The 17,313-nt window shown below is 38.2% G+C and overlaps 2 protein-coding genes and 1 long non-coding RNA gene across 7 annotated transcripts in view; 2 read left to right on the forward strand and 1 right to left on the reverse strand.

Annotated features, from left to right (window-relative positions):
- Positions 1-1,139, forward strand: part of tyw3 (tRNA-yW synthesizing protein 3 homolog (S. cerevisiae)) — a 16,175-nt gene extending 15,036 nt beyond the window's left edge. For 2 of the 3 annotated variants that reach the window (XM_007543211.2, XM_007543210.2), the window contains 2 exons: positions 534-667; positions 749-1,139. In XM_007543211.2, the coding sequence (XP_007543273.1) occupies positions 534-667; positions 749-995 (381 nt within the window). In that variant the 3' untranslated portion in view covers positions 996-1,139. The remainder of the gene's footprint in view (positions 1-533; positions 668-748) is intronic. The other variant, XM_007543212.2, reaches the window with a different exon arrangement.
- Positions 1,140-8,338: 7,199 nt separating this feature from the next.
- On the reverse strand, positions 8,339-16,800 carry LOC103131537 (uncharacterized). Of its 3 annotated transcripts, none has more exons than XM_007543213.2 (4): positions 16,341-16,800; positions 15,687-16,249; positions 15,462-15,553; positions 8,339-10,122 (listed from the first exon to the last, which is right to left on the reverse strand). In XM_007543213.2, exons 1-4 carry the CDS (start codon positions 16,532-16,534, stop codon positions 9,994-9,996), a joined length of 978 nt encoding a protein of 325 aa, XP_007543275.1. In that variant the 5' UTR covers positions 16,535-16,800; the 3' UTR covers positions 8,339-9,993. The 3 variants fall into 3 exon arrangements, with proteins under 3 accessions (XP_007543275.1, XP_016522206.1, XP_007543277.1); XM_016666720.1 differs by having other exon boundaries at positions 8,339-10,130; XM_007543215.2 differs by having other exon boundaries at positions 8,339-10,100; positions 16,341-16,798.
- LOC107834814 (uncharacterized) lies at positions 10,810-13,950 on the forward strand. Its single transcript, XR_001660641.1, has 2 exons — positions 10,810-11,160; positions 11,262-13,950. It is a non-coding gene; the product is annotated as an uncharacterized LOC107834814 (long non-coding RNA).
- Positions 16,801-17,313: the final 513 nt, after the last annotated feature.

Raw genomic sequence — 17,313 nt, forward strand, 5'->3', positions numbered from 1 at the left:
TGAAACTGTTCAGTGATCTATAAACTCATCTAAATGGCTCAATGTGAAAATCATTACTTGTAAAGGTCACTTTAAAAACTGCTAAGTAGCTAGTTAAAATATGTATAATTTAGATAACTAGATAAAATTAATTATCTTCATTTTTCTCTTCTCAGCATAACTCTTCTAAGCAAATATGACACACGTGACTCCTGTCCATTTTTAGCCTGTTTTTAGAGGATTTACTTTCTTAATAATAAAACATTGCTTGATTTGATTTATTTATGCATTTTTGTGGTATCTATCATTTTTAATAGGAGATTTTAAAACTGGCTTTCTGCCACAGTCCAAAACCATGACTGTTAGGTTAATTTGTCTGTATAAATTTTCCTTAGGTGTGAGTGTGTGTGTGTGTGCATGGTTGTTTCTTCTCTCCGTCTCTGTGTTGCCCTTGCTCAGCTTCATTTTCCAATGGAAGGATGTCCTTTGCATTGCTTGTATTATACTTGTTATTGGGATGTTGCTTATACGTTTGCCCTGATGTGCCCTTACAGGCGGTTCGCAGCACCCACGGTCTGGAGGTTCCCCTGAGCCGTCATGGAAAACTTTTAGTTGATGAAGACTACATCCAGTTCCTGACACAAACAGCCAATCAGAAGATGGAGGAGAACCTCAGACGGGTACAGAGGTTAGCCTTTTGGTTGCTGCAAGAGAACCAACACCATCTAACGTGAACTCATGTCAGACTCTTTCAATGTGTCCGCTCCAGGTTCTTCCAGAACCTCCAGTCTGCCGTGTTAGCAGAGAGACAGCAAATCCCAGACAGCCCTGGCACCCAGGAACATCAAGATTCCCAACACACACACAAGAAAGGAAGGAGGGGAGGACAGGGAACAAATAAACAGAACCAACTAAATGTGTACAAACTGGGACATCAGCATGAGACTGATGGTTGTCATGATTATGGGGCCAGCAGCCTGCCAGAGCTGGATGACTGTCTGGACCTGTTTACATAAACAAATGGTCTATTTAGAAAAGTTCAGGGCTGAGCAACTGTGTACTTGGCTGTCCAGGAGCAGGTTTAAATTGTGGAGTTGGATCAGTTTTCTGGAGGTGTCTGCAGAGCTGCTGATGTTACTAATAAAGCAAAATGTACAGCATGTTTGTGTCCCATCTGTAAATCGGCATCAGTTGGACATAACTGAGACACTTACACTGCATGAAAAGTGAGATTTTCGGCAGCCTTGACACATAATGTTGCTACTTGCTTGAGATTGAGGAAGAGTTTCCCACTTCTTCCTCACATCGTGTCTTTAGGAAACCTTCAAAACAAAAACAGAAGATTTGGGATGTATCTTACTTTTGACAGAGTGAAACATATAAGTAATAGTCTTTACCACCTGTGTAAACTTTGCTAGTGAATGTTATAACACATAATATAAGTTTTATAATATACGTTACATTGTTCCATTTCTAATGGAAGCTCTTGTGTCAGATAATCTAAGTCAATGTTGGAGAATAATTAATTTTTTTAGATTTACGGAATCTCAGTTAGCCTTCATAGCGGGGCTGAACCCGTATTACACCAAGCACTGTAGCTGGTATCTCACCGGTGGACATAAATACAGTAAGTAATATTCTAATCACAAAATATACACAATAATGTGTCCATCTTACTTGTGAAATATTGTTTGTGGAGCCCTCACATCACATCAATAGTTCATCGATCCGAACAACAATATCCCTCAGTGTTTTGGTTGAGCAAAGTAGGAGGGACGACCGCTCCAAGATGGCCGCCGTATTTCCTGCGCCAGAGCAGCCAATGCGGGGTCTACTCTTATGTTTATGGACATAAATACGTAGACGACTCAGCGCTCCATGAGGCGTCTACATATATGATGTCTATGCTATTTCCTATATTATCCGCGGCCTTCCGTTTTAAATTTCTTTTTAAATCTGTGATATATCTTCATTTTTAAGAAGAGTTTTCACTGTCAGTATGTATTTGAACTTCTCTCTTTATTTACTTCAGCGCAGCTAACAGTTTTTAACAAATTCTGTAGTTTTCGGCGTACTTCTAAATCTGCTCCTTCGTCGCATCTTTTCGGGCCTTCTACTGCCTCTAGTGGCGTGGCGTGGGGTGGTAACACAACCAATATAACTACATTATTAAATCAGAATGCCACAAAGTCTTTATTATCTAGTTTAATTCTGGCATTACTTTTGCCAGTAAGATAAATTACTGCCAATTTTTTTTGCCAGTAAAAAGATTAATTATCTTATCAAACAACAGATTTTTTTCATTTTCTTAAGGATGTATAGCCAATTAAATGACAAACAGTACTTTCATACATTATAAATAATATCTATATACCTCTATCAATTATAGGAGGAACAAAGGAAATAAGGAGACATAAAAAACAACATGATCATCTATAATAAAAATCCAATTTGTAATGTACATGTAAGAAATTTAATTGAGCAAAAGTCAATAACAAACAAATGAATTAGGTACAGAAGAATAACCAGGGTTGTTAAACAGATACAAGTAAAAATTCACATTTTTGTTTTTACAGTGCCATGTATATTATTCTGAGAGACTTTTTGTTGATAGCATTATATAGGAAAAAATAAGATGAAATTATTTAATCTATCAAGGTGGAAATTTTCCTTCGACTCTAAAATGATAAATCATGTTCATAGAATCACATTATATGTAGCACCCCACTGCTCCATCACCTGTTCTCAGGGCAGAACTTTAACTCACTTGCGGGGTGGCTACTTGGGTTCGTGATTTTCAGGTAGATACCACGCAGGTTCACCTCATACGAGTAGCATTTACTCCACTACTGTTGTCATTCTGTTACCTTCCCAGTAAAATAATCCAGACATCCACGCACAAAGTTGCTTTTCTTATTTATCTTAAACACACAAACTAACCTGGCTTCTTCTACCATGAACGGTGGAAGGAATGGTAGGAATTTAACACATACCAATCTCTATAACCCCTTATATACATTTACAAACATTAACAGTTCTTAAACTTACACCAACTTCCCATTTCAGCATATAACTTCACACACCTCCGCACACAGGGCCCGCACTCTCACACATACAGTCCAATACCCGTTGACACTTCCGTTGCAGGCCTGTTGATGTTTGAGTTCGCTGAAACGACTGCGGAAGTCCTCTTTACTTTTCCTCTTGTTGGAACCGGATGGACCAAACGAAACCGGCTCGCTCCGCCGACGTCCTCACAGTCACCGCTGCTTCGGTCTTGCTGCGTTACCCCAAACACGTGCTCCGCTGCAGTGTCCTCTAATTAGTAGCAGTCCTCATTAACGGGTCCACACTTCCCATTACTCAATTATATCCTCCGCGTATAATCTTATTTCTAACTCACCAACTATGTTTAACACGAATTTTTTTGTTTCCCATACTGTTCCAATCCCTCTCTCTTTTTTTCCCCCCTCTCTCTTTCTGCTCTAGTTCTCCTCTCTTCTCCTAGAATCCTCTCTCTCTCTCTCCTTTCTTTCCCTCCGTACACTTCACTTCCCCTCAGTTACTCTCAAACATAGGAATTCATCCCTCTCCGTACTCTACAATAGGTAAATCACCGAAATATACATTTATGCAACTCCCTTACCCATTCTTAACCCCGGTTACCTATCAAAAGACATAAACCCCCACTTCTTGTGGTTCTCAAATCCCAGGGCTACATATATATTTCACATTATAACACCTCCAATGTCATTTCTTTGAACACTGGCTCCCCCCAGGGCTGTGTGTTGAACCCCCTGGTTTACCCTGTTAACTCTGATGATCCACAACTGTGGTCCCAGGTTTAACACCAACCACATCGAGAAATATGCTTACAACACAACAATTGTGGGACTCATTCAGGACAACAATGCAGTGAATTACAGAAAAGAGTTACAACATCTTGTGGACTGTTGCAGAATAAACAACCTGCTCCTGAATGTCAACAAGACAAAATAGATCATTGTCAACTTCAGGAGGTCTCGACCCAACCACACACCACTCTTCATTAACAGCAGAGCAGTGAAGATCATCAGAAGCACTTAGTTCCTCGGGGTTCACATTACAGACAACCTTGGCTGGACACCTCATATCACTTCCCTGGTGAAAAAGACACAGCAGTGCTTGCACTCTCTGAGACAAATAAGACTTCCCTCCTGCCTCCCACCCTCTCCACCAGATGAAGCATTGAGAGCCTGCTGACCAGCAGTATCTCCATCTGGTCTGGAAGCTGCAAGGCCTCAGACTGGAAGTCTCTGCGAAGAGTGGTGAAGACAGCTGAGAGGATCATTGGGGCTCCACTCCCCCCTATCCAGAACATTGCGCACATACACTGCTTAGCCAGAGCAAACCAGATCCTTTCTGATTCCACCCATCCTCTCCTTGGTCTGTTCATCCGATTGGCATCTGGCAGAAGATTCTGTAGCATCCACTGCAGAACAGCCAGACTCAGAAATAGTTGTCTCCCACTGGCTATCAGATTGCTCAACAATCCCATCCATAAGACTCTCTGAGACTGCTTGAAAATAAGCCATCCATCCATTTTCTGCACATCCTTGTCCTTAGTGGGATCCGGAGGGGTGTGGTGCCTACCTCCAGCACTCGTTTTGGGCAAGAGGCGGGGTATACCCTGGACAGGTCGCCAGTCTGTCGGAGGGCATATATATTTAATATACATCATTATTTGTATATTATGTAATTATAGGCACACTTGTTTTTTTCTGTGTGCGCCAAGTGATGACATTTCATTGCCAATTTCATTTATGTTTCTTTGTGCAATGACAATAAAAATAAGTCTAAGTCTAAATATCTAAGTCTAATGACATCCTGATAAGTGTTAGCTATTTGTTTCACTTTACTTGAGGTACAAGTTAATATTAATGACTCTGTTATCACAGCATTTGACACTGTAATAACACTTGACATCTTTAAAACTGGTGCTACTTGCTCCACTCTACTTGATCTGGGTATCTTTCTATTATAGTCATCCTGCCTTTTTTGGATAATTTGTTGAACATTAATTATGCTTTTTAAAAGAACTCTTTATTGCTGATCTTAGGACAGTTGTATTGCATGTGAAGAAAAGTAGCTTGATGCCTTCATGCTTTGTAACTGCACACAAAAGTTTTACAAAAGCATGTTTTAATCAACAATGGCATTTTTTAAAAATAACATCTTTCAAAAATTTCTGTTGGGATTCACATCCACTGAGAGCATAAACACAACAGTCCTTAATTAACCCTATGCGTAAATTCAAGCTGTGAGACTCTCTTCAGCCTACTGGCATCATCAATTACCACGTCTCCAACTCAGCCAACCAGCACCGGATTGTCCCTCTGCCCCCAGCCAATCACCATTGCTCCACCACGAGTGACCGGGGTCGGGGGGGAGACTACCCAGAGCTTCGCCCATGCCGATCATCCAAGCTCGCGGTGATTCTCAGCACGTCTTCTGCCAGTGTCCAAGCGCCAAAGAACTAACTGCTGCTTTTTCTCTGTGTGAGTCTCTTCAGATTGAAATAACCTTGGGTGTAAAATAAGTAATCACAAACCATCAACACTCACCTAACCTCAGGTCCATTATCACCGTATTAGACCTGAGGTTAGGCTTTATGCAGTCAATCACAACATTTTCTCTAATTCACCCATGATGATAGGCTTTTGCCACAACCTGCCCTTTGAGGACATTCATGATCTTGATTTGCCCCAAACTGAAAATGAGTTTGACACCTATGGTTTACAAGAAGCAAGAAAAGAAGTCCAGCTGGTTTCATTTCTAGCATTCAGAAGATACAAACACAGCAACTCTCAGATGTTGCACACTTTATTGAACATGTTATCATCAGACAGACATTTTTTCATTTGGCAATAATAACTGACACTCAAGGAAAGTTGTTCTAGTACACTTAATTTCAGTGAGGACAAGAGCAATGAATATGGGTCCATAGTATATATGCAAACATTGGCCTTTCAGTCAGTCAGGTTTCTTCTCCACTGAACATCTAATATCATAATTCCATAAAGAAAATGTATATTTAAAAGATTAAAATTGGTGACAGAAATTATAAAATTACAAACATTTTTGAACAAATGTCCACATTTGAATAAAAAACAGCAAAAAGAAAGATCAGGGCCTTTCATGCACATTGACAATCATTTTGTCATGTTACAGATGTAACACCCTGAAAGTATTTTATTTAGAGTATTACAATTTTTTAAGTTATGGATAAAACAGAGAGCATTTCATTTATTTAATATATTTTATTTGTCTAATCACAATTTTATTGTTTAAAACATTGTGTCAAGTTATTTTTGTTCAGCGCAGTAGTTTTACTGAATCTGAGCTGCATATTACTTTACAGTTGGTAATGGAAATAGCATCAGAAGAAATAGCAAAAGAAGAAGCTCTACCATACTATCGGGCTGCTGCAGCGAAAACAATTCCAGAATATATGTGCAGCATGAGGTAAATAAAGTTGCCAAAACAGAAGACAGAGTAATGACCATTTCATGAGTGTGCACAGACAGACTTCAGTACTTTCAACAATGATTCAATGCATCAGACAACAGCATGGTTATAAAAGAGCCACTGAAAAAAAACCCTGACTTAATCCTAGATTTCTCAAAGAAAAAAAAAATCAGACTTCTGAGATTGATGTTGGAAATATTTTTAAGTTATGCATACTTAGTAAGAGGAAGAAAAAAAATTGAGATAACTTACATTTTTTATGCAAACAACATAAAAATGTTGTGTGCATTTGTGTGCACTTGTTGCAATTGCAGCTCAAAGTATTTGGGGATATTTCTCTGTTCTGCTTTGCAAACTATCAAGCTCAGAAGATTGGAAAGAGAGGATAAAAGCCTCCCACAGCCCAATGCTGCTTTTCTTAGTGAGGGTGGTGTATTCAGAGTGATGTGCAGTGTTGTTGTCTGCCATACACAGCATTTTGCCTGTAGGCCAAAAAGTTCAGTGAGTATGTAATCTGACAAGAGCACTTTCTTCCACATGTTTGCTGCTCTTCATGACGAAAGTGGAATCCCCCAGTTGGTATGAATGTTTTCCAAGGAACTCTATCATACAAGGTGTGCAATTTAGATTGATTATGTTTGGCTTCAGTAGGCCTCAATCTGGTTAATTTTACTGAGGATTTAGGCAATGTACAGCCTAATCAGGAAAGTATTTTAAGTTAGCTGTAATATTCACGATTTAATCAAAATTAGTCTAATCAGTACAGTTTTTCATATTAAACCAAATTCCGAAAAGTGTTTAGTTTCTGCAATAAATCTCCAAAAGCTTATCCGCTAGTCTCTGCAATGATCTCAAGTTAGTCTGAAGATTAAAGGTGTAATGAGATCAATAGTGATCACCAGGATCTAATGAAATAGTGATGGGTTGATCAGTGCAGCTGTTTAAGTTCAGCATTCATGCTCTTGCCGTTCCTACGTTAAATAGCAGATTTTAATTACAAAAGATTAACACACATCCCATAAAATATTTTCAAACTCAGACAGAACAGACATTGTAAATTAGAACAGATTAAAACATCTAATACGCTCACTATTTTCTGATAAGTTTTCTGCTTATTTAAGTTTTAATTAACTAGAAACATTTTAAAATGAAATATGTGACCTACACTAAACTAGGATAGAGACCAGATGGAAACAAGTACACACCACACAGTTTCCTAAAAACAAACAGGACCTCACATTGTTAAACCTCATTGCTAAGGTCAGAATATGACTTTTACAACTGAAAAGGTCTTCAGCATTTATAAGTATTGTTCAGTTAATAAATATATGCATCAAAAATACATTAATTCTCTTTTACAAGAACACAGTTGGAGATAAAAATCTTTACAAATCTTCAGTATACCTTTTTGTTAAAATACCGGATTCTTTAAATGCTCACTTCATAGAGCCACCGATGGACAGTTTTGACAGGCTGCAACTTTTTTTGCAGGATTAACTCAACTATCAGAATTTGTTTTTAAACCTCCTTTTATTTGCTTCTGCTGACGCTAGCATCCTGAACCTGAAGCGACAAACATTTAAAGAGCCTTGTTAGCTTACGACTGAACACATTGTTATTCTAATTATACTCATGAGAAAACACTGCTATAAAACAAAAACAGTCCTATAATCTGGACATGTTTTTGGTCAGGACTCAGGAAAGAGGTATCCGAGTGGCTAGAAATGAAATGAGGAAAAAAAAAACGTTAATTGGTGACTCTAGCATGTGAGCACTTTATCCAGTCAGTGATTTTCAAAGTCTGTTCAAAGTGAAATGCAACGGTTTTCAAAAATTAAGTTTCTTTCTGCTAATCAAGTTTCTGCAAAGTTTCTACGCAGAAAATGCACTTTAAATAAAAAAAAAAAGGCTACTACAGTAACAACTGAAAATTGTATTACAGTAAATCATGTTCAATAAACTGAATAAATACATGGACAGGTTTCATAATCCAGAACACAGGCTACTTAAGGGTTTGTGGCAATTAAATAGAAGAAAAACACAAGGTAGCATAATGTGGAATATCTGAAGTTATACAGTTTATAGCCAATACCAGTAGAGAAATACATAGCCGGCCACAGGCAGAAGCAAATTTAGCAGCTGATTCGGCCGTCCACTCTAGATCGATCCCTCTGAGAACACAGTTTTGGAGGTAAGTAATAATTACTTACTTTTTCTAAGAAAAAGTTTTCTTTTACATCATTTCTATTCTCCTCTCGCCAAGTATTTAGCTCTCAGAGTTAAAATTCATCTTAAAACCTTCAAAAATCTTATATCTGTTAACCATGCACAAGTGCTATCACATTATAAATCATATGGAATGACTAATTCACACAGCACAAACTTTTTGTTTCGTTTTTTTCATGCATGTTAATGAAATTTTGGGGCTTATTGTTGAAATATGTACACTGTTTGCTTTAACAGGAGGTTTTTTTTTTTTGTTTTATTTTTGTTAAATCAACCAAATAGCCTGTTAGATCATGTTTTCCAACATCTTCTGTCATGTGGCTTGAAAAATTGGCACAACCTTTATCAGCATGTAGTTCATATTTGATCAAAACCAGGTTGTAATTTTTAAGAATTCAATAACCCTGTGTGTATTTGACAAAGATTGCAACCTGGATACCTTTTTGAAGTTTCTATATTTTCTGCCCTCTTTTTCATGTTTAACATGCCATATTCTGAACTAATCAGTATAATCTTTGTGCTAAATCAGACAATTAAAAAAAAAAAAAAAAACTTAAGCCCATATGTTAAAATAAGTAAATATATTAAACTTTTTTTATTTAGTGGCTTTATTTTTTTTTTTTAAGCAATTTTTAAAAACGTAAACAAAAGGGAAATGTATGACTCCAAAAATTTAGTTTTAAAACACTATTTTATTTTTAAGCCACATGTATGATCTTGGTACAATTTCAAATTCTTTCGATGTTCTGTAAAATTTTAATTTGTTTTGACATTGTTTTTTTTTTTTAAATCTACACAGTCGAAATTCTGCACAGTTTTCATAATTGCTGTGATTTATTCATTTATTTATTTTTACAAATTTCTAGGTGGTAACCAAAGAGTAGCCAAATTAAATGTTATTTGGTGCATCTTAGGCCGGCTCTGTGGAAATCTTTGAGATCTGGACAGGCCAGTATGTCAAAAAGAAAAAGAATGTCATACATCATCCACTAAAACACAATGTTAAAAGGACTTTCTAAACAGTCTTTAGGGAAAGCAAAAAAGTACATTTTCCATATTCTTTGAAACAAATCTTACTGGAAGCCACCATGCATTCCTCTGACCTTGTGCTTTTTAGCAACAAACAGACATTTTACTCATATTGGGTTTTAACAAATATTGGTATTTGACAAATACTGAAATCAAAATTTGCCACTGGCAGACAAAATAATCTTATTTTGCCCTAATGGGTGCAAAGAAAAACAATGTAGGATTCCATTATGGCTTTAAAAAAGCCAACAGTTAACTCTTTCCACTTACTCCTTCTTCTGATTGGCTAAGAGCGAGGCCTCCCACTGCTGTGCCATGACATTCTGACGACGTGGAACTGAAAACAGGGAAAGGGGGAACTGGAAGGAAGGGGAAATTCAGCTAAACCACTGAAGCAGAGAGCCATGGATTAATGTATTAATGGATGGATGGATGGATGGATGGATGGATGGATGGATGGATGGATGGATGGATGGATGGATGGATGGATGGATGGATGGACACAAGCATGGGTGGAACAAGTATGAGGAGCATGATTGAATAAAGAATGAAGGTGTAACAGGTAGAAAATGAGAAAAACCATGAACAAACTGATAAACATAATCAGTCCAATTGATTAACAAATCAGAAAGTTCACAATACAGTGCAAGAAATGAATAAATGAATGAGAAAAAAAATCAGTAACCTAACAGAAAAATCGGTAACACTTTATTTGAAGGGGTGTGCATAAGATTGACATGACACTGTCATAAACATGACATGGCACCTGTCATGAACATGAAGAAGTCTTTATGAATGTTTATGACAGTTATCATGAAGTGTCATTTGGTAAATAATGACACTTTTAATGCAAAGTTAAATTAAAAGTCCATTAAAAGTGCCAACTTTGCATGATTTTGTAAATTATGATAATTTAATGCAAAGTTGGCATTTTTAATGGACTTTCAATGCAACTTTTAGAGCAATTTTGCATTAAAAGTGTTATTATTTACCGAATGACACTTCATGACAACAGTCATAAACATCCATAAAAACTCCTTAATGTTCATGACAGATGTTATGTCATGTTTATGACAGTGTCATGTCAATCTTATGCACACCCCTTCAAATAAAGTGTTACCGAAAAATCTTATAACAAATGAGTCAATTTATACAATAAATCATATTAACTCTTGTTAGTTTGAAGAAGACTGTTAAAAATAGATTATGATTTTTTTTTATGTTGGATTATGTGGTTGTCTGTCTCTCAAATGCATTTGTGAGTGGGAATGGATGAATATGACCCTAGTACAGGGGTCTTCAACTCCAGTCCTCAAGAGCGAGTGTCCAGCATCTTTTCAATATGTCTACGCTGCAACACACTTGAGTCAAATGATGGAGCATTAGAAGGACTCTGCAGAACACCGACATGCTGAGGAGGTAGAAAATGCAAGCCTCTCCTGGTTACATTCATATCTCAAACAGGCAACAAATCATCGGCATCAATATTTGCATCTCCTCCACTACCCTTCAATCACAAGGTGTTCCCCAGGGTTTGGTGCTCGGCGCTCTACTCTTGGTCCTGTAAAAGATAGCCCTAAGCTCCATCATCCACATTCACTGCTATGCCGACAATGTCTAGCTCTACATCTCCACCAAATCCATCAAACTGCATGTGACAGCTGTCTACCGTCACACCGAGATGTGAATAGTAACTTAATTTCTTCTTGTTTTGAATTACCAGTTTCCTTTGGAGCTGCTGGTGGAGTGGTGCATAGAAGAGTTCCAGCTGATTGCTGTGTTTATATGACTGGCAAACCTCCTCAGCAGGTCATTCCATTTGTTTGCCAGGGGAAAGGGAAATTTGGTTTTCTTTAGTTTAATTTTACCATTTCTTTAATGTTTCTTCTTTTTGGCAGTTAGTTCAGTTCTAATAGTATTTATTTCATTAAAAATGTTATATTGTGTTAACCAGTATTTCTATAAGTTCTTGTGTGTTTAATTACCCCCTTGTGTGTCAGCAGTGGTCTGATCAGCTACTATTCAAATTCCCTTCATGTCTTGTTTGGTCAATTTTGTGCTTGAGTTCTTTGTGTTACTTACTACCCGAGTTGTAGTTTATGTTGACCCATAAATTATGGATTGTTGGCCCCAATTCATAATTTTTTAATTATTTTTGGACTTTGTAAGAATTTTGTAATATTCTGTAATAAATTAAGAATATTTTTTGGAATCCATTCAGCGTTTCTCTGATTGGTCTGTGTAAAACACTCGCACTGCATCTCACTCCATCCTGGCCAGCTGTCTTACTGAGATAAAATTATGGTTGTACTTAAAGTTCTTCAAACTCAACTGACACGTCAGACATCAACATCATTGGTCACCAATCCTTTATGTAAACAGGATAATTTTTTTCATTTTTGTTAGATTCACTTATTTAAAAATTAATCCTCTTTTCTTAATTTCTTTAGCACAAAAATTAACCAAACGAGAACACCATTCTGTATTTGTTCTCGCATGGTTGTGACCTGGTGCCGTTACATCAGCATCCTAATAGACAGCTGCCACTGTAGCAGCCTAGGTAGGAGAGAATTTTTCTGATTTATTACTCATTCTAAAATTCAAATAAGTAATGTATGTTACACTTACCAAAACCCCTGACAGTCTCACCACTGACAGCACCACTTTATCTCCCTCAAATCACATCTGCAACCTTGGAGTCACTTTCGACATCAATGTCTCCCTTGAACACCATGTCAACCACATCACAAGAACCACCTTTTCTCATTGAAAAAATGTTGCTCGTCTCTGCCCATCACTCCCCATCTCAGCTGTTGAAATTCTCATCCATGCCTGCATCATCTCCAGACTTGATTACTAGAGATGATGCAGTAATCATCTCATTCAAGTGAACCACTTGATTGTCAAGTCTTCAATAAACTCCAGCACATAAAAACTCTGCTGCTCACCCACACACACTTCCATGACCACATCACCCAGAAGCTCCCCGTCTCTCACCACATCCAGCCATCTTACCCATAATCACCAACATGCTCCACCATCACACTTCTTCCTGCAGCTTCTACTCCTCTAATGCCAATCAATTCAATTCAAATATATACAATCAATTCACAACAAATGTCATCTCAAAACATTTTACAAAAATATAATTTCAACTCAATCACACATACATTCCAATTAATCCTATTTATCAAACAGTGCAGGATGCTCAATTAAAGGATAGATGCTTGAACACAGTTGATAAAAATGTTTATTTCCGAGTCTTAGAAAGAAACTTAGAATCTAAGAAAACCCAGGAAATTGCATCAAGTCATTGACTTGGAACATTCACTCCTCCTGGACGAGCACGTAGCAACAATCATTTGCATTGTCATTGACTTTGCAGCAATCCCTCATATCAAGCATATATGTGACAGTGGAGAGGAAAAAGTCCCTTTAAACAGGAAAAAAAATCAAGCAGACACTGTCTCAGTACAAGCAGTCATCTGCCACGACCGACTGGGGGTTTGATAAGGCAGAGCAGAATGCACAAGAAACAGATGAACTGATGTAGGATTATTTTGGATGTTCAACCGCCTGACTCCATCACATAGGAACAAGCACTGGAACAAGGGTGATAGTCCAGTGCTTGGTCCAGTGCTCTCTTGCTGCGCCCACTTTTGGGAACTCTCTGCCCAAAACATTTATGACTGAACACATCTATCCACATTTAAATAATTTCTCAAAACACAATCAACAGCTTCTGACGTATGAATAGTGTCCTGTTTTTACCCTTATAGGTAGGAAAGGGTAAAACAATGCTATGGATTTAAGTATTAATTTTTAAAATTGATTTTGTTTGTTGTACTTAAGTGCTCTGTAATTTTATTTGATTCCTGTAAAGTGTGTTTGATTATTTGAGAACGGTTATGTAAATAAAATATATCATTTTTAAACAAAGACATTTTCACAACACAAAGTCATGCCACATCCAAGTATGTTTGCTATTTCTGACTTTTCTCTAATTTCTATAGTTAAGGTGAAGGTTGTAAATCCACAGTGTTCTTCTGCAACAGAACTGGATATGTTGAATTTGCTGTGACATCAGTGTCGCATTTTATTTTAATATTGATCATACTCAATCAGGGGTTTCGTTTATAAACATGTCTACACAGAAATGGTATCTGACATTGGCGTAGGTCATTTTCCACACAAAGCTTGTGATCTATATAAAAAAAAAACTTTACGGGCACTGGTTTTGGAGACTGTGGGAAACAGGAATTGAAGCCACACTGCATCATGATTCCTCTCACACATTTAAGTTCATTCCACAGTCAAACTTTTATTACAGATCAACTTTATCCTAAGCAGTACAGCAGTGTTATTTGTGCTACCACTGGTGAGCCATTACTGTACATAAGGACCATTCAAATAAAAAAAAAAATGGCCGTCAAACCTAAATAAATCTTAAATCAAAGTCCGCACAACATCACAAAATTTTCTCACCATCACCTTCCTCTCCCTAGAAGATAACCAAGGTGATGTGGGCTCTAGATTAACATGTAAAATGTGTCAAAGTCTGAGACAATCAAACCTCAGTTTTGAGGCAAATGTACACTTTTCATATAGATCCTTTGCAATGTTTTATGAATGAGACCCCTGGAGGTTACTATTCATAATGTATATCAGTGCCCCAAAGTGGTACTGGTTAAGACACCAGGCCCATGGTAAGGATGAGGGGACAGAACCGCACCGTCCAGCTATCGGATTATGGGCAAGAAAATATAATTTTTCCAACAAACACTGGTTTGTGAATAAAAACGTACATCTAATGTTGACGTTAGAAAAATTGTTGTATTTATTTTTATAATTATCCTCACAATAGCAGCACTTCTATTTCATCTTCTGAATGGATTAAATAAAATTTAATAGCATTGTCATTCTCAATAAACAAATGATAAAGTTTTAGATCTATGGTCTGTCAACCACTTATAATGGTTGATATGTAACCATCACATATCAACCAGACATTCAGGAGGCTCCACCTGTATGTCTGGAGGGGTCTACCAGCAGCGACTGAGTTTTCTTTGCCTTGATATCACTCAGTCTTACAATTCTAGATCTCTCAGAGGTGCCAACATCAAAAAATTATGTAGAGTTAAAAAATTATGTAGAGTTTGGTCTTTAAAGCAGTCTGCATCCAGGTTGCTTTGGAGGTTAAACGGTCAGATATTATTAGGATTTATTGAGTAAAATATCAGCAAAATTGCTTATTTCATCACATACTTCATAACCAGTGGCCTTCTCTCCTATGGTCTGTTTAAAAACAGACCAGAGCAGACAGCAGACTGCTGTTAGCAGCTGACAGTCCTCACGCACTGTCAGCAGCAGAAACCCCTCAACAGCAACATATACCTATCGAGGGAAACAGACTAAATTTGCCCACATCGACATCGATGCAGTATAATCCAATTAATTAAATTTTTGATTAATATGGGCTGTTGCAATGTTGTTGTACGATGTTATAAGATCTTGTTCAATGTGCCTCTTTTTAACTTTGAATCGGAGACAAAGGTCTCTACACGGCCCTGGAGAGTAGTGATCAGATTGTATATCTTGAATCAGACTTGTAAACAGATGTACATTAAATATTTTTTTGTTTTACTTTTTACTTCTATGTTGAGTCAGCATAAATACAAGCTCTAACGTTTATGTTTGCATGTGTGTGCATGTCTGCCAACCTTGTGGTCACAAGACAAACTAGAGCGTTCCATTTTCCGTGGTCTGGAAGGCGATGATGGGGAGGAAACAGATCTGTCTGGAACCACTGGCACTAGAATCAGGAATTAGATTAGAATACAAAGAATAAAGAAAAACAACAAATATATCTGAAAACAATAAGTGGGTTCTACATTATAGAAAGAAACTGTTGCTTCATACATATATTTTACATAGACACTACATACCACTGAAAGTGATGTTTTCGTTTAGACTTGGTGACACCAGGACAGTGTCATACCTCTCTCTCCCTGTCCTCCACGCTTCCTCTTGTTTCCTTCGCCACAGTTCCTCCCTTTGTCTCCTCCACTCTTCTTCTCTCTGCCTCACCATCTTGATCTCTTGCTCCACTAGAGACTGACTGCTGATGGAACGTAACTTGAAGAATGGATTAGAAGAGAAAGTACTCTCTTGTGTCTCTACAGGCGGAGGCCCAGAGCTCAGGCAAAATTCAGAAGCACTGCGAATTATCAAATTGGAGGTCTCCACCACAATGACGTTTTCTGAGGGTGCCACATCAAGACTGGGAGACCAATCAGAGAGGCTACTGATGGCAGAGGAGAGCAGGTAGTTCCTGGAGCTGGAGGCAGAGGAGTCGGGTTCAAGAATGATGACGTTTTTGGCTGTCATTTCATGATACATTGATCGGGGGAGAGAGGAGGAGCAGGAGGGGGATGGAGAGATGGACAGAGCAGGGGTACAGAAGACTGGAGGTCTGGGCACAGATCCATCTGTCCTTAGGGTGTATAGACTGAACACAGAAAAAAGAACAAAAATGAGAAATCTGAACAGTCAATGCACAGGCTTGATGAGCCCATACAATCTTAACCCATTTACCTTACCTGGGTACCGTCAGGCCCTGAGCAATCATTCCCCTCTCCCTTCGGTGCTGTTCTTCTCTTTCTAATGTCAGTCGGATCTCCCTCTCCACAGAATTTTCCGTTTCCTCCAGAGCACTGCGAAACGAAGAGTCATCCAAGCCTGAGTCCTCAGAACTGGGGGACAAGGTGAAGGACAGAGGAGGTTCTTTGGACATGGGGGGTTGAATTTCCCTTGTACAGGACAAGAGGAAATCCCACTGAAGTTAGCCACACTAAAAATGACAAAAATTTCATATCTTGATGCCAGCGAGATAACTCATCCAGTTGTGAAATAAGGAAGGCAGGTTTCATTTCTAACACAATGACAAATGATCTGATCCACTCCTGGTTTATAATGGAAATATAAATTAACACAACACAAAAGATTCAACTGAAAATAAAAACTAAGCTAAAATCTTCAGGCTTTAAACCAGGGGTGTCCAAATTCGGTCCTCGAGGGCCGGCATTCTGCATGTTTCAGTTCTCTCCCTGGTTTAACGCACCTGGATCAAATGATGGCTCGTTAGAAGACCTAGAGGAACATTGACAAGCTGAAAAAGTTGTTTCTACCACCAGGGAGAGAACTAAAACGTGCAGGATGCTGGCCCTTTGGCCCTGGGCACCCCTGCTTTAAACCTATGTTTAAACCTATTCAATTCGCCTGGCCAGCCGGGCCGGCCCTGCTTTGGTGGGTGATGCGAGCTTTGCTCCTGTTCACTGATTGGCTGTGGCTGTGGACAGGCGGAACAGCAAAGAGAGAAGAAAAACGAAGGCGCAACGTTTGAAACTCGCTACAGCATGGAAGTGATGGAAGATACAAACAAGCGGTAAACAAAAAGACGCTGGCTTTTCTTTGCTTCGGATTTCAATATTCAGCGGCAGTTTGATGGAGCAATGAGTCATTTTTGTAAACATAGTTGACAATGGAAAGCCTCGTTAGCTGCTATGGACAGTG

This window comes from Poecilia formosa, unplaced genomic scaffold (genome assembly GCF_000485575.1).
Source record: "Poecilia formosa unplaced genomic scaffold, Poecilia_formosa-5.1.2 Scaffold784, whole genome shotgun sequence".
NCBI lineage: Eukaryota > Metazoa > Chordata > Actinopteri > Cyprinodontiformes > Poeciliidae > Poecilia > Poecilia formosa.